Source organism: Pygocentrus nattereri, chromosome 10 (assembly GCF_015220715.1).
Source record: "Pygocentrus nattereri isolate fPygNat1 chromosome 10, fPygNat1.pri, whole genome shotgun sequence".
Classification (NCBI taxonomy): domain Eukaryota; kingdom Metazoa; phylum Chordata; class Actinopteri; order Characiformes; family Serrasalmidae; genus Pygocentrus; species Pygocentrus nattereri.
In genome coordinates this window covers 3,806,987-3,830,795 of record NC_051220.1, presented here as the reverse complement: position 1 = coordinate 3,830,795, position 23,809 = coordinate 3,806,987, and the positions used below count along the sequence as shown (strand labels likewise).

The following is a 23,809-nucleotide window of genomic DNA, read 5'->3' as shown; positions in this document are numbered from 1 at the left end:
GAACAATACATTTAAATTGTGACTAAAATTTGACTAGTTCTGCTACATTCTTTGTTATAACGGTAAGCTAATGTGAATACTGGAGAACATTTTAAAGACTTCATAACACTCACAAATAAAGGTTTGGCACCCACGCCCATCTTATGGCTTTGTTGAAAAATGCAGAATTCATAGGGACCTAAGCCTCTGTGAGTGCAGAGCTAGACTTAGCACAGCACCTCCCATGTAATGTAAAACAAATACAGGAGAATGAAGAAAAACTATGTAAGTCTGACTGCTGCTTTGAGCTTTGTAATGCCTGAATGGAGGGAGATTCCCTCAAAAGAGGCTGTGAGTATTCTATGGTAACTCCTGTTAGGATGAAGCACTCTGAACCAAAAGATATACTACATACCACGGCGTATGTGTAATCGATTGTATTACATGCGGTGCTGAAAGTGTTCGGTTTTCTGACAGACACATGAAGTGGTACGGGGATCTGCACCCAGCAGATGGAGGTTAAACATCACAATGGCTGTCCGCCGCCAACCTCACCGTTCCGACGCATCCCAGCTTGTTCATAGCTCCATATACTGAGGAGCACATTGCATGTAGTTTAGTTCAGATGGCTTCATCCTAGCGAGAGTTATTACAGAATATTTGGGGCCTCTTTCGAGTGAATCTTTCTGTATTAATCCTTTTATGTACCAGTTTGGGACCTTTCATTCTGTGTTTTGATGGAAGGAGAGGGAATGACTGATTCAGGCGTTCCTTTCGTCTGTTTCTCTGCATGTTTTTTTTGTTTTGGGTCCCGATGTTCAAAGCGTGTCTCTGAAGACTTCTAGTCCGAGACCCCTCCGCTATCAAAATCTTTCTTCCGTTCTGTCGCATGTGATTAGTGTTTTGTTTCCGTTGTATTAAGTAACTTAAAGCCAATTGAACCTGGAGTTATATTCTCCCACAGCACCTTAGCAACAAAAAGGTTTCCAGGTATAAGCTGCGTTTTGTGTGCTGTTGATATTCTGTCGAAATGGCTGTTTATGTGAAGGCTGTCTGAGCAGTTATGTCAGATAGAAGGTCACATCAAATATTTATCTTCTCCTGGGTAGCTGGTCCACAAGTATAGATGTATTTGGTGCTGTACCACTGAAATTATATGGAGTGAATCTGATTGATGCTGTTCACTAGGAAAGATTGTAGAAAGAGATTACAGATTATACAGCAGTGAGAGGCTGAATGGCTTGGCAGTGCTAGAGAGAGAAAGAGAGCAAAACTGATAAAAAGAAAGAAAAAAAGATGCGCAGAGATGGAGAGTGGGAGGAAAAGAGAAGAAAGAAATCTAGAGTGAGGGAGGGAGGGAGGATGGGGATGGATGGATGAAAGGAGGAATGGGGAGATCAGTTCAGCAGATGACATTGCCTAGGCTCCATGTAATAACGGCGAACAGCAATAAAGCTGGAATTGAAGGCGCCTCTATTGCTGCCTGGGGAATTGAGCAGCTGCAGGCGAGTGGGAGACGAGGGCTGCATGTAACGAGCGTGTGTATGTGTGAGCACCAAGCAGGTTGAGGGGCAGAAATCTTTCAAGATCAGAAAAGATTCCAGAAATTGTTGGATTTGCTTATGGAATTAATTATTTTGCCTTAACTATCTTAAAATGTTGCATTTGCTTTGCCAGTTCTGTGGGGGGAGTGTGGGGTGGGGGTGATGGGAGGTGTTGGAGAACGAAAATACTGATAAAGGTAAACAAATGGGACTATTGGAAAACAACGCTCATCTCTCTCGCTCCCTCGCTCCTCATTTCACTGCATATCTGTCATTAACAGCACGTTCCAACGTATCCCCCACTCACGCGGTCTCAGCCAGTGCATACATTTAAGGTTTATAGTTTTATGGGTACCCATAATGCTTGAGCAACATGATATGCCAGTCAGGGTGATGAGACTGGAGTCACAGATGTAGAGATCAAAGAGAGATATCTTACAGAATTTTAGTGCTGTGCATTCAAACAGTGTAGACATTTCCCAACGTGTGTTTTTTGTACTTTATCAGTAACCAAAGAGCACAGATCCAGTCTGATTGGGCTACAGGCTTTTAACCTCTTATTCTCCAGGGTATATTGTGGTCATTCCATCTGAATTTACATTATTACATAGATTACATAATTACATATTACATAATTGATCAAATCGTATGGCAAATTATTCAGTGACTGCATGATGTGAATTGCAAAATGCAATTTTAATTTATTTGTTGTAAAAGCTCCCAAAATGAACAGAATGTGTTTTATGGTCACACTTATTACTATATACTTACAACTTACTTACTTACTATACTTACTATACTTACTTACTTGCTGAAAGCCAAAAATCTCAGATGCTCTTTGTGTTATTTTACAAAAATAATTTTTACATAGTGGATCACTGAAGAGACGCCGTCTGTTTATAGTTTATAGATCAGATTTGTGGAAAAATGGGTAAATTTTCAGTAGAAAGAGAAAATTGTGATCAGTTTCTTTTATTATAAGGGTTTAAAATGACCATCATTTGTTTGACTGGAGAGAAGAGTTATAGCCTCATATGATGCCCAGCTTCTGAATGTAGCTAATGAAATATGAACGTTATGAAGAACATGACCAAGTGTGTTTTGGAACCTCTGGTGGTTTAAGAGGCTACAGGTATAGCAGTTCGAGGCGACCCAAACTGATTACGGAGCAACGGCATGTCGTATTGATTTTTAGCTGACCGTTGTGGAAATGGTATGCAATGGTTAATATGATTAATATATAAAATATACAGCAGGAAGTTAAATAATTCACTTATTCTCCTGTCCACTCTACCTGTCCTCTCTGCATTTCCTCTCTGCATATTTTTGTGGTGCTGCTGTTGTTGGAGTGCTGGGAAAAGGGTGCGTGGATTATGGAATTGAATTAAACTTTTGTGGGAGAGTACGTTTTCAAATAAATCTTTGATCATTATTTTGTTGTTTTTGGCTGTGTACATATTTCCAAAATATAAACATGCTTATATGTGTTGGGAGGAATGCCCTGCCATATGATGTATTGGCACACTCTGCATTTATTTATATGTGTGTATTAATCTGTGAACATGTTGTGACATGTTGATGTATCTCTCTCTCTCTCTCTGTCTGTCTCTTTTTTTCCTCTTCCCTCCCACTTTCCCCACCACCCCAGAGGCAGTTAGCGAGTTTGCTGACAGATCTGGGTCTGACCAGCTCTGCTCTGCTGGTTTATGAGAGACTGGAGCTCTGGGAGGACGCCGTCATCTGCCTAGAGCGAATGGGCCAGCATGGCAAGGTGCGCACTTCAGCCTTGCAACACACACAGAAATCACTCACACTCATTCAGAATGGAGGTTATTGCTTGAGGGCTATGCTTTTTTATGGTTATATCTCACTGAGGTTACCTTTTTATGCAAGAATGTTGGCTAAGAAACAGCACACATACCAAAGAGCTGAAGACATACACAAACTTATTTAAGTTAAAAAGATTTAGTCTGTTGTCGCATTTAAATTCATTCTAATTTATTTTAATTATATACTCCTGAAGTGCTAGCAATACTAATAAATGAAAGGTAGAAGGGGTTGTTAACATTCTGCAAATTAGACTATGCTTTACTGTACCTTGCTACCTTGCTTTCATTGTTAGAAACATTAGATAACATATTCAAAGTTAATGGACTTTGTATGAAGCTTGGACAAAAAATTTGTAAAGTTGATTATCTGATTTTTGTACAAATTTGCACTATTAATTATCTGCAGAATTATGGTGATAAATGACATTATAGCAGTGTGAGAATCATATGTGAGCGCTTATAGAGCTTTACCCATTAGCTTTCATTTTCCTTTATGGTAATAGGCATAATCACCAACTGGGCAAAACTCTGATTTTACTTAATAATTCATCATGATAACTATATTCTTCACAGATCTCATGTAACACACTGAAAATCTAGTAGTTCTCTACCTTGGTTTGGATTAGACACTGAAATATTGGTGTTAACACTCTTGTGGTCAAACTTGGCCATTTTACTCTCCACCAGACTGGAGTACTAGAGTTTCTTTATTTCTTTGCATGAACCCAACAGTCTTTGTCAGACTGAAAGCCTGTGTTACAGTCTCTTTAAGTGCTGTTTAAAGTATTTGTTTACTTAGGTAATTGCCTATACTTAAGTGCAATCTGTTGTATTATATTTTAACTGACTATAGATTGGAATTATTACACAAAGGAAATGGTTAAATAAAGGTAAAGCAATAAAAATAATCTCAATGATTGTACAATATTGGCACTTTTTTAAAAATGATTGCAATAGTTGATTATATCGAATATATATCAATGTTTATTGGCCCAGGGTTACTCTGTATGTATGTTTAGTATTTAAGTGCCTTGATGAAAACAAAGATTTCACACTCAATTTAGTTTAGGTTTTGTTAGCCTCTAGGATAGGCTGTGTCATACTAAATCCTGGAGATTTTTCTACCTTAACCTAGTTAAACTCAAGAGCTAATTGGCAAGGCCTTCATGCATTGAAATGAGAGAATGAGAAGTGGTGTTGGTCATATTAGCTACTAATAATTGCACTTATTTTTATTTTGACCTCTCTGTGCGCCGGCCTATAGCTTCAGTATGTGTTCATTTAGGCTGAATTGTATTTTCTTTTTTACCAATTGCTTAAAAAAGCATTAACTAATTACTATTTGGCTGGAAAAAAGTTTAAATTGAATAATAATAAAAAATAAAAAAAAACAAGGTCCATTTCAGGGCTTTGACCCTTCAAGACCTTCATTTGACACCCGAAACGGAGGACTATGCTTGATGTTAGCCTGCAGTGTAATTTCACCAATATCTTAGTATGAGTGAGTATCCCAGCCAAGCCAAACTCCTCCTCCCCAAACTGAATATCCCTGCTGTGTGGCACCTGTCGCCCTCTTTGTGACCGCTTTTTGATGCATGTATGTGTGCCCTGTCTCAGGAGTGCCAAGGTTTATAATGGTGTGATGATGCCAGAAGCCTTTATGAATCAGGCACTTTTATATGATGTAATGAGGCGGTGAAATCAGAGGGTTGACCTCGGTCTGTACTGTTTTTCATCTGTCTTACTTGGTTTCATCAAGTGTAAGTGTGTGTGTGTGTGTGTGTGTGTGTGTGTGTGCATGCAAGTGTGCTAAGAATCGTGACGCTGAATCAGTTGCAGTCACCACTGTGACTGCCATCAGAACAGATGCAGACACACTCCAGTTTGCTTTCATTACCTTAGTCCACCCGATGTGTACATGTTTTAACTTACTGTTCTCTCGTTTTTCCTCTTTGGCCTCTCAGATGTGAACAGCAATGCATATACTCAGATATAAACTAATGAATGGACACAATAGCATCTGTCCAGCCGCTTACTCACAAAAATGTGGATATCCAGCGCTGTGCAGAAGTCCACTCTTCATTAAGTTTGAGTTATACATTGTTTAGAGTCAGGGAAAATCCCACATGTATTTAAAAACATGTATTTAACGGATAATTAACAGTCTTAACAATTAAAGGTCACATCAGTTTTTCATTACCCAGCCTTTGCCTTCAACACAGCTTCCATTCTTCTCAGGAGACTTGCATTCAGTTTTATATAAATCTGCAGAGACATTTTTCCAAACCTCCGAAGTTCCGTTTTAGAAGTTCTCACAATCCAAGTGTCTCTAACAGTCAATGATGTTGACGTCTGGGGTGAACAGTCCTTTGTTCTGCGAATACAAGCAGCCTCTTTGATTTGCATGTTATTTTTGTTTGTTTCCTTTTTTCAGTAACAGCTTCTTGACAGTTGCACACCCTTTCAGATCGTTGTCATTAAAGTACCGTTTATCTGATTGGGACAATTTTGGTGTTCTCTTAGGTTTTTAGTCACATTTTCTTAATATTTTAAATAATTTCTCAAGCTCTAGTTTTGGTAACTCCAGTTTTTTCATTTTTCCTTTACCATTCCTTTTGCAAGTTGATTATCTTGTCTCCTCATATAATCTCCTTATACACATTTGTTGGAAAATGTATAATTTGTACCGTTTTGGCTGGATATAAAATGAATAAAGGGCCGTCTCTGATGTTTACCCAGTACTGTATACCTTTACACACACACACGTTAACCCAGTCCCCCACACACACTAACACACTGCTCCTGTTCTTGTCTATACAGTTTCCTGGGAGCTGTTTTGAAGCCTTATCACATTACAGAAGCACTTTGTGTTCCAATCTGATTACTGTAGTGAAGTCGGGTCAGTAGAGGAGCTCTTGGTCTGAACTGAAGGCTTTAGTACAGCTACAAACAGAAATATGAACTTGGAGAGGCGCAGTGCTGTTCTTCATACTGCAGCATCTAGAATATTACTGGATATCTTTATCTCCTGCTCGTCATCTCTATCCTCTTTCTTTCCCTTACCCTTCTCTTCTTCTCTCCTTCTGAATACAAAGATGAATGAATTGACCCTGAGAAATGGAATACAGAGTGTGAAGGAGGTGAGAGTCAAGTGGAAAGGAAGGAAATGGAGGGATGACACAAATTATGTGAAAGAGTGAGTGAAATCAAAAAAGGAGGGGAGGGAAAAGGTTAGAACAAACGAAAGGGTAAAGTGAAAGACCTCCATTCTCTCCTCAAGAGTCGTGTTCTCAGCAATGTGCCAAAGTTGAGCTATTCGACACAAGAGTTTGGTAGAAAAAAGGCCCTTTCCATTATGTATCAAGTCAGTCTACTATGGGTCGGTAGGATGCATGTAAATTTGTCGAGCACAAAGGACCACAGCAGGGTGGAATAATGCACTAGTAAGGATGGCCAGAAGGCTGAAGCAAAGCAGAGGAGCTGATGTCTTATGGCATGCAGCTGAGAGCATCCAGAGAAAAGAGGGAGCAGTTAATTATGTATGGGTGTGCAGTGCCTTATAGAGCAGACACTGAGCTAATTCAGCAAGTGTCTTTGTGGCATATTGGATGTTTGGGGAAAAACAAGACTAAAATTGATTACTCGAATAAAAACTTCTATTCAAGTTTTCTTTCTAGATGAGTCAGCTGTGATGTAGTTGGATATTTGTATGATAATTGATATTTTAGAATTTCCTACTGGATTCTCTTACTGTAAGAAACAGCCTGTTGTACACATTCATTTGGATTAATTTCTTAATTGTATTTTGGAGTATTGGAAAGGCTATGCATGGTTTATTATTGGGTTGTTTTTGTTTTATTTAAAAACAAGTCAAAATAATCAATTGATTATCAGATTATTTTGTTGATAGTTGATAGTAATGACCCAAAGAAGGTGATTCGATTTTGAGAAGCAGATGATGAAGTGTGAGTTTAGGGTTTGTTTGAGAATTTCTGTTTTATGTAATCATTCTTTTAAGCAATTTTACATTTGCATTCCACCCCATCCACCTATACAGTGTATATAAAAGCAAAAGCTCTCCTAACCAGATTACCTTTTTGTTGCTATATGTAGTTAAAAGAAGTGAACACTGCCTCTGCGGCACTCTATTTTAAACTTTTTTCTGCAAATGTCAATGCAGTTATTTTGTATTTGACTAAATTAAAGAACAGAATAAAATAAAAAGTGGCATGTACAAAAGTTTGAATTCCCTGCTAAGTCAATATTTAGTAATGGCCCTACTGGCAGATCACATCTTGCAAACACTTTTGTATGCAACTAGGAGTCCTTCTGTGTGGAATTTTCACTCACTCTTCATTGCTTGTTAAATGTGTGTAGTTCTGCAGTATTCAGGTTTAAGTTTAAGGCCATTTTTACTTCATCTGGCCACAGCATTTGTTTCTAAAAGGCCTCTGACTTATCTAGATGTTGTGTTGTGTCCTTCAGACCTTGACTGGTTTTTACAGACATTTTCTTGTTTTTTAAGATCTTGCCTTCCACTGTTCCCTTTGATCACTTATTAATGCTGAGTTAGACAGTGGAATAAACTTGATTTTCTGATCCTCATCTAACTGCCTATAGGAACCTAGTGACGATTGTAAAGTGACTGTGCATTATCATTTTACAGAAAATTTTATTTATTTATTTTTTTGGTTTGTTTCTGTTCTCTTCCAAAATCAACACGATACCTAATTTTGGCCCAAACCCCTTTATACAAATGCATTTCGTTTATCTGTCTGCATTTTCAGTCAGTTTTGTTATGTATGTAAAGACCATAGACCATATTGTTTAGTTAGTGATTGTGAGCAAATTAGTTGTACACGATAACACTCGCGTTTTGAAGATCCTCTTTGGCATTCCCATGACCATTCAGATATGTTTTAGGCTAAATGTGTTTTAAACCTGGCTAACATTCAGTGCCTTCTTAAAAATTGCCTGCTGCTTACTATTATATACGTCTGTTGGTATCTAATAAGTTGTATAATTTCTTGTACTTTAACTGTATTCTCACTACAAGATCAGCAATAAGAGACCAGCAAGAAAAAAAAGTATTATTACTGTATTATACACCAATCCTTCTTTCTATGCTTATTGTCCAGTTTATCAGCTCCACCTACTATATAGCTGCACTTTAACTGTAGCTCTACAGTTACAGACTGTAGTCCATCTGTTTCTCTGATACTCTGTTCTTCAGGGGTCAGGACTCCCATGGACCCTCACAGAGCAGGTACTGATTGGGTGGTGGATCATTCTCAGCACTGCACTAACACCAACGTGGTGTGTTAATGTGTGTTGCACTGGTCTGAGTGGATCAGACACAGCAGTGCTGCTGGAGTTTTTAAACATCTCACTGCTGAACTAAGAACAGTCCACCAACCAAAAATATCTAGTCAACAGCATCCTGTGGGCAGCGTCCTGTGACCGCTGATGAAGGACTAGAGGATGACCAACACAAACTGTGCAGCAGCAGATGAGCTATTGTCTCTGACTTTACATCTACAAGGTACAGTTAAGCCCAGAAATATTTGGACAGTGATACAAGTTTTGGTATTTTAGCTGTTTACCAAAACATACTCAAGATACAGTTGTATTATCAACATTTGCTTAAAGTGCAGCCTCTCAGCTTTAATTTGAGGGTATGCACATCCTAATTGGAGGAAGGGTTTAGGAATTACGGCTCTTTAATATGTAGCTGCCTCTTTTTCAGGTGTCCAAAGGTAATTGGACAATTGTCTCAAAAGCTATTGCATGGGCTGCATGGGCTATTCTCTCATTAATCCATCATCAATTAGGCAAGTAAAAGGTCTGGAGTTGATTCTAGGTGTGGCATTTGCATTTGGAAGCTGTTGCTGTGAACCCACAACATGAGATCAAAGGAGCGCGCAAAGCGCTTAAAGCAGACCATCATTAGGCTAAAAAAAAGAAGAAGAAATCCATCAGAGAGATAGCAGAAATGTTAGGAGTGGCTAAATCAACAGTTTGGTACATTCTGGGGGAAAAAGGAGCGCGCTGGTGAGCTCGGGAAGTCAAAAGGGCATGGACGTGCACGGAAAACAGTGGTGGATGATTGCAGAATCCTTTCCGTGATGAAGAAATACCCCTTCACAACATCCGCCCAAGCTAAGAAAACTCTCCAAGAAGTAGATGTATCAGTTTCTAAGTCTACCATAAAGAGAAGACTTCATGAGAGCAAATACAGAGGGTTCACCACAAGGTGCAAACCATTAGTCATAATTCTGACGTGTACAGGGATAAACTTTCTGCTCAGATTCAACCAAATGCAGCAAGGTTAATTGGACGTTGCTTCACAGTGCAGATGGTCAATGACCCAAAACTTACTGTGAAACAACCCACGAGTTTTTTAAGGCAAAGAAGTGGAATATTCTGCAATGGCTGAGTCAGTCACCAGATCTCAACCCGTTAGACTCTGTATTTCACTTGCTTAAGACAAAACTTAAGGCAGAAAGACCCACAAACAAGCAACAACTGAAGACAGCTGCAGTAAAGGCCTAGCAAAGCATCACAAAAGAGGAAACCCAGCGTTTGGTGATGTCCATGAGTTCCAGACTTCAGGCAGTCACTGCCTGCAAAGGATTCTCAACAGAGTATTAAAAATTAACATTTTATTTATGGTGAAATTAATTTGTCCAATTACTTTTGAGCCCCTGAAATGAGAAAAACGGTTGCAATTCCTAAACGTTTCATAGGATATTTTTGTGCAATCCCTTGAATTAAACCTAAAAGTCTACATTTCAATTGCATCTCAGTTGTTTCATTTCAAATCCTATGTGGTGGCATGAAGAGCCCAAATCGTGAAGATTGTGTCACTGTCCAAATATTTCTAGGCCTAACTGTAGGTAGGAGTGTCTAATAGAGTGGACAGTGAGTGCACACAGTGTTTGAAAACTCCAGCAGAACTACTGTGTGTGATCCACTTGTACTGGCACAACACACACTAACACACCACCAGCACCTCGTCAGTGTCTCTGCAGTGCTGAGAATGACCCACCACCTGCTCTGTGATGGCCAGTGGGGGCCCTGACCACTGAAGAACATGGTAAAAGGGGGCTAACAAAGTATCAGAGAATCAGATGGACTACAGTCTGCAACTGTAGAACTACAAAGTGCAGCTATACAGTAAGTGGGGCTGATAAAATGGACAGTGAGTGTAGAAACAAGGAAACATAAGTCATAATGTTATGCCTGATTAGTGTATGTATAATGACAGGTGCAACTATATTGAATATTTGGTAATGCAGATGCTGCTTGTCACTCATGTGAATGTCTTAACACTGCAGAATATTAAGAGGAACATACTGTGGTCTGTGTGCTAGTTCTTTAAAGTGTGGAAATAAAATGCAGGTGGCATGAGTTTGAATCTGCTCAGTTCTTGCCAATGTGATTGTGTTTTAGTAATGCCAGGAAAAACAGCCTCATCTTGCCCAAATCAACTCCCTCATACCCTGTACACAAGAAACAGGTTGGCAGACACAGAAGTGAGAACATGCAGAGGAATGACCCAAATTGGCGGAGGAAAGGGGGGAAACCCAATCTCTTTCCTTTGGGAATGTTTCTCTAAAATGGGGCAAGTGGAACAAGTTCTGAACAGTTTGGGAGGCCACTTCAGATCCCTCTGGAAAATGCCTGTTTATTTTGATTCAAGACCTGCTGCCCTTTTCCAAATCTTAAACTCGGCTAACTTGTGCAGTATTCTGCAGAGAGATTTTTACAGCAAAGCAGTGCTTAATAGTGCTGATAATGCTTAATAGAAGCCAAACCAACAGGCAAGAGATGGATGACAACAGGAAAACTGCACCAACTGGTCTCAGAATAAAATTAAAGATAATTTAAAGATGTACCATGTGTTGGAGCAAGGGTTTTTAATTCATATTCAATAAGGTCCATTTAGTTAAAATATCGTCATGCAAAGGTCCCGAACATCATAATGTCTAACTTGCATCATGATTCAGTGCCATAGACTATTTAATGAAGTAGCCTAGTTGGAATATCAACATCTTATACAGTCAACAACTAAATGTCAAGTCAATTAAAGTACAATTCATTCATATTTCAGTAATATTTATTGTCAGTTTTCTCTTTTTAGAGCACAAAGTAACTTCCTTCTGATTCACTTTCTTCTCTGACTGCTGTTTCTCGCCTTGTCCCTCCCCTGTGTGGCGTAACTCACTTGAGTCTGTGCGCGTCGTAATGCACAGATCTGATTGTCTGAGTAGCATCATGTGACATTTACAATGCATGCGATTGTTCTGTGAGTTTCCCATGCTGCTAAAGCTACTGTAATGGCTAGAAAAGTTACGCCCATTAAAATAGGACCACTCTGTCGAAATTAAAGAATTCTCTGTAGTTTCTTGTTTACAGGTCCAGGTCCGCATAGTGACCTGTTTGTTAGAGTATGCGATAGTGTCAATGACCTTGAATGAGCTTCAATGTTGTCCTTGGGAATCTTTCTGAAACAACAAAGCCTCAAATATAAAATCAGCAGTCTGATTTGGTGATTACACACTAATCATTGTCTTCTAGTAAAAATGAGCTGAGATTAGCTGCCTTTTCAGTGCCTTTTTCCTTTGTAAATGTCACACAAAATCAGTCATTTTGGTTCTTTTCAGTTCCAAGTTACACCAGGTGGGTCCATTGCTCTCTTGATGCTTGGAACTTGCAACAGGGTCACCCAGGACCGAGCCAAAGACATACCATAAGTCATGAGAGAATGCAGTCCTGAGCCACACTTTTTTTTTTCCCTTTTTCCACTCAGCTTGCTCTTCCCTACCTCTGTGTGACTTTGTGTTACTATTTCTCTTTCTCATTCGTCTGCTCTCCTGTTCTGCCTCAACTTTTCAGTTCTGCTTATCTTTTCTTTGGATCCGCGCAGCTTGTTTGTGTTTCGCAGGATGAGTTATTCGGGTCCCTGTTCAAGCTTCTCTTGGTTTTGCATTGCTGGCCCTGGTTATGTTGTCCCACTGATGATGAAGTATTGTTCTCTGGTTGTCAGACTTTATCCATTGGCAAAAATGAACAGCGGTGTTTGGAGTCATTTATGAACATAATGAAATTACTGCTCGTGCACCTCTCTCCAACTCTCCACTGTACATCTGTCAGTTCTTCAAGGTTTCAAATAGGCCTCAGTGACACAAATTGCTTTATCAATCATATTCAATAACAGCAGTAATATCGAGGCAGCAGTGGCAGTGGGACAGAATGGGATATTGGCTAACAATGAATGTGCTTAAGTATATTGCAGAACCGAAAGCTTGAAGTAAAAACCCATTTGCAGTGATTTTTTTTTTTTGAGGGATGTTGAACCTTGTTTTTATAGCAACTGTACTTCTGAAATAGAAGTTGTTGAAAAGTAGTGAGGGGTTTAACTCGAACCCTGAACATTAAATGTGAACTATGTTGTAATGTTGTATGTGATAGTTAATTACACCTTGGCATAACCATACGTGGTAACAGACATTTGCCAAAGCATTTTAACCCCTTGAACCCTAGACTTATTATTCTGGTATTAATTAATATTCAGACTTAATATTCAGTGACCTTAATGAAACCAGTATGCAAGTTAAGTTATACATATGAGGATCTACTGTGGGCCCATAGAAGGGCCCTTAAATCTGTCTATGTTTAATTTATATGTATTGAATGCCTCTTTTATTTAATTAATATTCTCTCTCCCTCCCTCCCTCCCTTTCCAGGCAGAGGAGATCTTGAGGCGAGAACTAGAGAAGAAGGAGACCCCATCTTTATACTGTCTGCTGGGGGATGTGTTGAAAGACCCGCAGTTCTATGATCAGGCCTGGGAGCTGTCCAAGCACCGCAGTGCTCGGGCCCAGAGGTCCAGAGGCCTCTACCACCTCCGCAACAAAGAGTTTCAGCAGTGTGTTGAGTGCTTTGAATGCTCACTGCGCATCAATCCAATACAGGTGCCGCATTAAACTCAAGCACACACATCTGGCCTTATTAACAAAATTTTATAGTGGCAAGGCAAGTTTATTTGTATAGCATATTTCATACACAGCAGAAATTCAAATTGCTTCACACAAACAAGCAGGTAAATAAGAACATGAAATAATACTAAATAATCAAGATTATAACATTCTGAGACGTAGCACCCCAGAAAGGCTTTTGAAAAGATAATTATTAAAAATTAAGATTAAAGTGCTAAAAAATAAAACACAAATAGAAAATAAAATAAGGGATTAAAATAAATGAACATATTGCTAAGATAAAGTTGCTAAACAAAGGCACAAGAAAATAAGTCTTTAATTTGGACTTAAAGATGGTCACATGTGGAGCATGTCTGACCTCATTTGGGAGTTTGTACCAGCAGTTGGCAGCATAATGACCGAATGCTGCCTCACCCTGTTTTGTTTCAATTCTGGGCACTGCTTACTGACCGGACCCTCGTGATTGGAGAGGCCTGTGCAGAAGTTCGGGCACCCCTTATCAAATTACATATTTTAAATTTTTTTTCATTGAAAATAATTCCACATCATTGATGCACATTTTAATACACAATTGCTGTCTTTTTGCTTAATTTAACATATTACATAAAATGTGGCCTGTGCAAAAGTTATAGCATGCATATATATATATATATATAGCACATATATATTTGTTTTTCTAAACTGTTAAACTTAGCAAAAAAATTTTGTTTGCTAAATTTGGACACACAGTACAATTTGTTTGTTGCATGTAGAGAATCTGTTATTTTCTGTTATTTTCAAAATCAACAGAATGTCATTTGACTGAAGGTGCTAGAATGTTTGCATATGACTGCATGTTAGATATGAAAATTCATTTTTCCAGCCTAAAATCCTGGTAAACACTTTCTTTTAGTGCAGTTTCCATACGTGTGCGAACACACACACACACGGCTCATACACTTATAGAGACAGAGCTCCATATCTCACAAACATAAACACAAACAAATTTAAACAACCCCCCCCCCCCCCCCCCTCCTCCATGACCGGTGTCTTGAAAGATGAAACTGAGGTTTCTTGGTCAGAGGACAGACTGAAAGGAGAGATTAGATAAAAGAAAGAGGATAAAACTAAGCAAGAACGAAGCGCAGCATACTAGAGAGGAGTGTGAAGTGAAGGAGGGGTAAGTAGTGTCAGATTCCCTCAGCTGGCCTCGGGGGACCAGCGGAGGGAAAATCATTTCCTCTGTTTTGCTTTTTCATCCTTCAGATCCATAATGCAGCGTGGGACTAAGGCTGCAATAAGCTGGTGTAATTTTCCTGAGCTTGACTGTAATGACCCCTGTGTGATCCTTCACACCACATCCAAGCACCACCTCGGGGACACACTGCGCTTACTGCCCTCCACGCAAAAGAAGGGGATTAGAGTGTGAAAGAGAGAGACATAAGAGGGAGGAGAAGAGAGGGTGATACAGTATGATCGAGAACAGTGGCAGTGAAATAGAGGAGGGGAGACAGTAGTAGAGGGAGAGGTTGCATTTGGATAATTGTAATGAGCAAGCAGAAAGAGATGGCAGGGTTAAAAAGAGCACAGATTAGTAAATGCTGAGGCCAGTCGAGGAATTGTCATATGAAAACAGTCGGCATGACGTAGATCAAGATGGCCACGTTGCATCAAATTCAGGTGCGAGTACGAGCAACGAAATGCGTTAATAAAATGAATTTTGAGTCTCAATTAATGATTTACAATGCATCTTTCTCTGTCTTCTAGTTGGGCGTATGGTTTTCTCTAGGCTGTGCATACTTTGCATTGGAGGGCTACGAAGGGGCAGCTAAAGCCTTCCAGAGATGCGTGGGGTTGGAGCCAGATGTAAGTCACATGACCAAGTCTGTCATATAGCCTCCTTTTTATTCCAACTAAGTGTGAAGCTACCCTCTGCAGTGCAAATAACCAGAGACTCAAGATAAGGGTGACCCAACGCTGCTCTTGGAAAGTTTAAAAGTTTAAAGCTTTTAAGTTTGAACGTTTAAAGCTTAAAGTGTTTTACAGAATGTGCAAAAAAGTCACAAAGAACAAGAAAAAAAAAATTTAACCCATTAATTGACCAGGAGCAGCTGGTGTGTCCAGGCTTCTGTTCATTGCTTCTTTAACTTTTTTTGTTTTACTGAAAATATACCTTATGTTGTAATAAACCTGGATATAAAAGGGGTCAGAAATGATTGAATAAGTAAGAAAGACCAACCAAGTAACTGGTGCTAGTGTAAATCCAATAATAAAGTAAATAGATGGGTTTTATTAACTATTAACAGCATAACAAACTGTCCCTTTATTTTTATTCCTTCAGAACTCAGAAGCCTGGAACAATCTCTCCACAGCCTACATCAAACTGAGGTTAAAGTAAGTAGGAGCTACACTATATATATATATATATATATATATATATATATATATATATATATATATATATATATATATATATATATAATTCAATATAATATAATATAGAATTAGGTTCAGAGAGAAATAGAGGGAAGGAGATAGAAGTACTGTCCAGAAATCATTAAAAGAGCTGTTTTTTTTTTTTTTTTTTTTTTTTTTTTTATAAATGTTGTTAGTTCTTGAAGCAGATTTGTGCTCATTGTCTGGATGTTGCAAACACACAGTCACGGGACAAATGGTGAAAACAGCCTATCCTGCATGACTGCACATACTGAGGCTTCACTCATTCTTCCTCAGATCAACAGTATTGATTTTTTTTTTTTTCCTGGAATGTTGTGTGTGTAGGGGCAGCAGCGTATATGACTGTGTGAAACTGAGTATTATAGAACATGTGTCCTACTAAAGTTACCAGTCATCCAAACAGTAGATAAGCCTCCATTCAAGTGTCTCTGGTTTGATCAGTGTGATGCTTCTGATCTTTTTTCTGCACCCTGGATTTTCCTGTAGTCCTGCGCTTTCAGGCCTGCTTGCTTTTCAGTTTCAGCACGAACGACTTGGACAGCTGTAATTGCAAAGATAAATCTTCCCAGCTTCTCGCTGTTCCTACCTCAAGAGCCAGCCACCCCTCTGTCCCTGCATACACACAAGTGTTAAACAGATTTGTGAGTTAAAAGTCAATTAGAACATTCCCCACCTGTGATGACTGGCAGCTTTGCTGATTTCCTGTGAGCCCAGAGGGTCTTCCTGGCAGTCTAGTGGAACGGCGTGCAGCTGAGAGCTTCTGGGAAACCTTCCTCCCCTAGGTCCCTTGGCCAATCAGGCCTGTGCACTCATCCCTAAGATGAGACTCTGGAATCTTCTATTAAAACCAAGTTAATGCTGCTCAGTCAGCTGGGGACTGCTCAGAACAGAGGGTGTGGGTGTGTTTGTGGGTGTGAGTGTGTTTGTGGGTGGGTGGGTGTAAAAGCACACACTTCTGTCTTGAGCTGAACTTGATGCTGCTCAACCAAACTCAAAGGCCATGGTGCCATACATGTGCAGTAGAGAAAGACTTGTGATAATACATTAGAGCCATATCTTTGTAATCTAGCAGGGATTAATGATGTTTTGCCTTGTTAAATCTATGATGTTGAGATGCGCTGTTGTGTCTCGGACAGGGAGAAGGCCTTCCGCACCCTGCAGGAGGCACTGAAGTGCAACTTTGAGCGCTGGCAGATTTGGGAGAACTTCATCACTGTGTGTATTGACGTGGGCGAGTTCTCTGAGGCCATCCGAGCTTATCATCGCCTCATGGACTTGAGAGACAAGTATAAGGATGTGGAGGTGAGGTGGACAGTGTCGCTCCCTATGTGTATAGAAAGAAACAGTCCGTTTGGTGTAGGTGTTGGTTTCTTATGACATATTGGGAAATTATTGAAAGAGGTTAGTCAAATGCATCATTTTTTGGATCTTCTGTTTTGTGGATCTTCTATTTGAATTATTGCATTACACTGTAAACCAGGGCTTGTAGATAGAATTTTTTTCCAAACAACGACTCCTCTAATTATTCTCAAAATGATTTTTAAAAGCAGTAATATTTAAAGTGGTTTTGTAATCGTTTGTCTGATGCAACCAACTTCCATTTTAATCAATGTTTCAGTACACACTGTCTGTGCTTACAGCAGTTAAAACACAAGCCCTTCTTTTTCTAGTTGGGTGCAAATTAAGGATTAATGCCGTAAAGATCTAGTTGTTTTCTAATGTTTCAAAATTTCAAATTAGCTCTTGTGCTGTATTAACGGTGTGTAGAGGAGACTCTTATCTGATGCAACACTAAAAGATTTGTTATTGTGATCTGCTGTTTGTGCAGTCAAGCGTGAAGCCTATTATAAAGGTGTTTAATTAGGGGGAAAAAAAGACATTTCCACTTGAAATGCAACATGAAAGAGGTAACTCACAAGCGGTGTGGATTGTACACATAATGGTACTTGTATTAGGATCACTACACTGAACAACAACCAGGATCTTATCACAGCATTTTTATCATCCTCCCAGTACTCCCAGATGTCATTTCCTTCTGAGGTGTCTTTGCTCGTTTAGCTTTAATGGCAGTGTGTAAAGCGCTTAGGCAAGGTGACACGGCTGCCACGACTTCATGATGCATTCAATGAAATGAGGTTAACTTATTACTTTTGAACATTTTCCTTAGTTGATGAAATATTCTGCATTTTAGTACTGCAGTATTTGTGTCTTGAAATAAAAGGCAGCGCTGCTATAAACTTGTTTATAGTGTGTATCAGCAGGGAAAGTGTGTGTGAGACAGAAAGCATGTATTTTGCTTTGAAATATGTGTGTTTGTGTGTGTGGATGCAAACTGTGTGCATTAGTAATTCATTCCACAGATGCCTCAGTGCAGCGGGTTGCTGTCCCCCTGGTCTTTAGCGCATGGCTCCGTGTCTTCCCCTGCACCCTGTGGGATGAATAATAGATGAGGACTATTCACTCTCATTCTCCTGAGAGAGATGTTACTGCAGTCCATCTTACCCTCACAGCCACCGGCTTTAATAGCACACACCTCTGCCATAATAGGCTTCTTTTAAACCTGCAGTGTGGTGAACTACTGTAAATTACATGTAAAGTGATCGATGGAAATGTGGTCATTTAATATACCAATAAACTAGGCCTGTCATGAACAGTAGATCTACGCCACTGAGATATTTTAACAGTGAACCAATCAGTTCTGCCTTTGATACATACTTAAAAATTCTGTGAGGTACTTAAATGTCCTGCCTGTGAACAGCCCAACAGTTTTGGTTTTATATACTAAGGGAGGGGTAGATGTAGGTATATCATGATATATTGGGTAAATTATTGAAAGTCAGTCAAATGCATCAGTTTTTTGGATCTTCTGTTTTTTAATCTTCTATTTCGATTATTGTGTTACACTGTAAACCAGGGCTAGCAGATTGATTTTTCCAAATGATTACACCCATACTCATTCTCAGTTATTCTTAAAAGCAGTAATAATTAAAGTGGTTTTATAGTCTGACGGAACCGATACACTTCCATTTTGATCAGTGTTTTTGTCCATGCTGTCTGTGCTTGGATGTAAGTCTTATAGCTGTTAAAACACAAGCCCTTCTGATCTGAAATGTTTTTCTGCTTGGGTGCAAATTAAGTGTAAACATCATAAAGATCCAGTTGTCTCCTAAACTCATGTTTCATGTGAGTCTGGGTTTGGCGGTTTCCAGGAGAGCAGTATTTGTCTGACTGCATTGTAAAGTTTGGTGGAGGGGGGATCATGGTGTGGGGTTGTTTTTCAGGAGTTGGGCTCGGCCCCTTAGTTCCAGTGAAAGGAACTCTTAAAGCTTCAGCACCAAGAGATTTTGGACAATGTCATGCTCCCAACTTTGTGGGAACAGTTTGTGGACGGCCCCTTCCTGTTCCAACATGACTGCGCACCAGTGCACAAAGCAGGTCCATAAAGACGTGGATGAGCCAGTTTGGTGTGGAAGAACTTGACTGGCCTGCACAGAGTCCCGACCTCAACCCCATAGAACATCCCTTTAGGATGAGTTAGATTGCAGACTTAGATAGCCAGACCTGCTATTTATTTGAATGTCCTGTCTGTGAATGGCCCCGCAGTTTTGGTTTTATATACTAAGAGATCAAGTATGCGCATGCCTGAACTTCTGAGTAAGATGTGAAAAAGTAATTGCAGTTCCATGGCAATACTATAGCAGTAACAGTACTATTGCAGTGCAGTGCTTGCAACTCAGCGTCACATACATTAAGTGAGAAAAGACACTCATAAAACCACATAGCTTATCCCTTAGTGCTCGTCACACCAGCTATAACACTAGTAACAAAAGAAGAAGCACATACTGTCTTGAAGGATCTACACTGGCACAAATGAGCAAATAAAAACACACAAAAGCAGTGCACAGTTTTCTGAGCCAGTTAATGTTCCAGCTGCCATCAACTCTAATATGCGTCGTTTATTTTATTGTTTTGTCGTCAGATGCTGTGTTCGCAGTTCTGACCTTTTTTTTTTTTACTGCTGAGTACTGAAATGGCTCTCTCAGGATACTGCACCAATGTCATTTCTTTTTTTTCCTTTTTCAGATGAGTAATGTCTCCTACAAAGTCAACATTCTTTCCTTTCTCTCATTTTTTGACATATTCAGAAAGTCTTCACTGAATCACCACACTGTGTGATAAATGAAAATGAGGTGGGGGTGCATGTAAACAAGCAAATGAACAGCATATTAATCTTTTCTGAGGAAGCGTGCCATCTTAATTCAGTGCAATTAAGTTGAAGGAAGCTGTTCTGCTAGGATTTGACGCTCTAAATAGCACAGCGGCGTATGGATGTGTAAAGTTTTGGGGCTAGTTGGCCTCTAGGGAGGAGTCATGCTGTTGCTGAGCGCTCTCTCTGGCTCTGGAGCCGTTCTTATCATGAACGACTGTGTTTGGCCCGGTTTCATTGCTTTCGCTAATTAGCTTTGCAGTGTAAATGGGGGGCAGCTTACTCAATCTCAGATTGCTCTTTTGTCATCGTTCTCCCCCCGTTTACCACCCCGTTCTCACTCTTTCTCCCTTTCCTTCCTCTCACCAGCTACATCTATGCTAGAACAGACTCTGCATGGCTTTTCTTCAATTAGGGACGCAGGCACAAAAGCACAGAAGTTGAAAAGGTTAGAGCTCAGCGTCTCTAGTAATTGGGAACTCAGTTCTCAGAGCTGCTGAAAATCTGTGATCATTTTTTGGTTTATTCCATGACCCTCAAATACTCATCCGTCCTTTACCATCTGTTCTCTTCTCTTCCTCTTGATTAACGGTCTGTGGAAATCTCCATAATGTCAAATGAGTAAAGCAACTAAACTCATCTGAGTCTTATAAGGGATGTGTACATGGATGGAGGGATGGAAAGATGGATAAATTGATGGTTGGATGAGCAAGGGGGTAAATCATATATTTCTGCAGCAAAAATGTGATTGTACTGTTCAGTGAGGACAATTTGGAATAGGTATTAGTCTTGGGTTTTATGTTACATTTGTTTTGTAGAAGGTCAAAGGTATTACAGTTGTATTGTAAAATCAATAGAGATGAACCACAAGCAGAAGACATGTAGACAAAGTCCCTTTAGTAGTGTATTACATACATAGTCTACTTCTGAACATAGTCTCTAAGTGAGTGCAGAATATCCTGCACTTATGAGCTGAAATTTTGTAAAGTGGGTAAGACAGTCGATGGCTTTGCCAACGTCTAAGTTTCAATACTGTGTTATCTGGAAAAATAAATAAGTCTGTGGAAACAATGTTACACGTTATTTTGTGTGTAACGTCTATTCCCATAAATGTGCTAAACCACTGCTTCACATATCAAATGGTCCACCGTTGCCCTTTTTGACTTAGAAAAAAGTTCAAATGGCATTGAAAAGAACTGCCTTCCACCTCTTGCTACACTCCTCCTGTTTTTTTTTGTTTTTTTGCTCTATGTCTTGCTGTTTCTAACTTACATACACACACATAGTATACATAACCCACTCATGGAGTGTGTATTAGCTAGGCTTCACTCCTGATTCCTGTCAGGAAGACATTACCTCTCTCCTTAATTTCACGCTGTAACATGATAGTGTGAGGATCACTCTGCAGTCTGTTCAATTTCCTCTTTAAGGGAATGGGAGGAGAGGAGACTCATCTAAAAAGCCAATTTTCTCTTTTAATTTGTTCCAAGTCATCACTGGCTGTGGTAGCAACAGCATCATGGTTATCAGCACTGACTATCATGTTGAATGACTCATGCCTGAAATTTGACTGAATCCAATTATCTTGTGCTGTTCTTAGTGGGATTCTTTGAGGCTGAGGTAGTGTTAGCAGCAGGCTAAGGTGCACACGTCTGCTGTAATGTCTCACTCACCCAGGCACATAAACACTTACACATCACCCTCATTCTCATGGTGTGAAAAAAGGGTTCTGTTCTGTTATGGTCAGTTAAAAAAAGACCATAAAATATCTTTTTGTTTTATTTTACTGCATATTTCATTGTGCTGTTGAAGCAGTTTGGTGCTTTTGGGCTGGAAAAGGGCTATATAAATGAATAATTGCTTACTTACCTACAACTTTGTTTTAAAATCTGTCTAGAATAAATATTTCAGCAATTTCATGCATTTTGATCACGTTACAAAAATGTTTTATGCTTTCCATTTTCTCTGTCAGCTTTTTTCATTTCCCTGTGTGAGGTTGAACCTGAGCTTATTGCATATTCATGGAAACACAAACTAGTAGTCTAAGAAGGCTCAAAACAGTCTAACAGTCTAACAAGCTTCTCCTGTGATATTAAATGTTGGGCTTTGAGTGCAAGTATTTATTTAATGGATTCGCTGAAAAACTGCTAAATTAAAAAATGTGTCTTACAAGCTACAGATATCTACGCCTGCCATGAGAGGAATTAAACCATCTGTGGGAATGTATATGACCAGCACTGTTAGTTTGTTGCTACCACAACATTGCTAATCCTAAAGAGAGAGGATTGGTTAAGTAATTGGCATTATGCTTGCAGTGGTAATCAGCTAAACAAAAGTTATTCACAAAGGGATGATTTAAATATGAAATTATTATTATTAAATATAATATTGCTGTAATGAACATGTGCCAGCTGCTCATGTTCATTACAGGAAGTTCATGAACTGATTGTTGGTACAGGTTGCACTAGGTTGTGGATGTAGATGACTCCAGGCAAAAAAGCACCAAGAGTACAGTCTAACATTGAGTGCATTTGAGAGGGCCAGTTGATTTCTCAGTTTTCAGCTCAGTGAATATGCAGTGTAAGGCAGACTATCCCGATAACGCCAAATACGTGTGATTAGTAACACACAAAACTATACAGATAGGTTAAGATTTAGAAGAAGAAGAGAAATACTGTGCTGGGCCTTTAGTAATGCTGATGGTAATATTAATAATAACATTTTATTCCATGAAAGCAGTACACTTTCTATTAATGTACCTGTAAATTTGGGACTCTGAAACAGTTCTGTTACATCAAGAATGCATTTCTTTCATTCAAGTTTAGGTTAGATTATTTTAGATACTGTTGTAGCACCTATAACCCCTACAATTTATACCTGGGACAGAAAGATTTTAACTTGCCTACCTATTACTCAAATCCAGAGAGAGCAAGTGAGTTGAGAAAGACTTATGAAGAGCTGAGGGTATGAGATGATGACTACTAGCCACAGAGAAGGCGATATAGACTGGGAAAAAAAGGTGCCTGCCTCATCCTGCCTCTGTAAGACACCACACTCCCTCTCATACATTCCTGAACTCATAATAGCCACGTGGTCCTTATTTCTTCCTCCCTCTCTCTCTCTCTCTCTCTCACTCTCTCTCTCCCTCTCACTCTCTCTCTCTCTCTCTCTCTCTCTCTCTCTCTCTCTCTCTCTCTCTCTCTATGCTAGCAGGCATATGTACAGTACCATTCAAAAGCCAGAGACCACCCTTTAATTAATTTCTAGTCAAAACATCCATTAAGTGCAAGTTTTTCATTTTTCTGTAGATATTCTTGAATAGATTAGATAAGATAAGCCGCTTGCATGAGGGAGGGGAAAAAAACAGGAGTTTCCCAAAAAAGTATTTAAAAAATGATTAAAAGATACAGAAGAAATGGGACTCTACACTCTTGCTTTAGACCCACAGGCGTTTCTATCCATGCTTCCACTGTGAGAAGACACCTCAACACTATGGGTCTGAAAGAATGTGTAGCTGGCAAGAAGGTGTTGCTGAAAGAAGGAAATAGACAAAAGAGAACACAATTTGCAAATCAAGCAGAGTCATCTCTGTTCTCAAGCAGTTGACTGCAGTGTTTCCCATTTATTACCTAGACTTTGGCAGCCCACCATATTCTAATTTGTACCACCAGTTTCATAATGAACCAAAAACACTTCTCTTAATAACAAAAACAACATTGCGTTTTGCCCTGTTGCTTCAGCAAAACATCTCGTCAGTCTCATTACCGACTCGTTTCCTCGCTTTAAAACAGCATGCTGTTAAATTTTGCGTTT

General features: G+C 39.4%; 1 protein-coding gene across 2 annotated transcripts in view; it reads left to right on the top strand.

The window, feature by feature from the left end:
* ttc27 (tetratricopeptide repeat domain 27) overlaps nt 1–23,809 on the top strand; it is a 100,175-nt gene that overhangs the window by 61,290 nt on the left and 15,076 nt on the right. For both annotated transcript variants that reach the window (XM_017702567.2, XM_017702568.2), the window contains exons 12-16: nt 3,172–3,294; nt 13,102–13,329; nt 15,100–15,198; nt 15,674–15,726; nt 16,926–17,091. In XM_017702567.2, the coding sequence (XP_017558056.2) occupies nt 3,172–3,294; nt 13,102–13,329; nt 15,100–15,198; nt 15,674–15,726; nt 16,926–17,091 (669 nt within the window). The remainder of the gene's footprint in view (nt 1–3,171; nt 3,295–13,101; nt 13,330–15,099; nt 15,199–15,673; nt 15,727–16,925; nt 17,092–23,809) is intronic.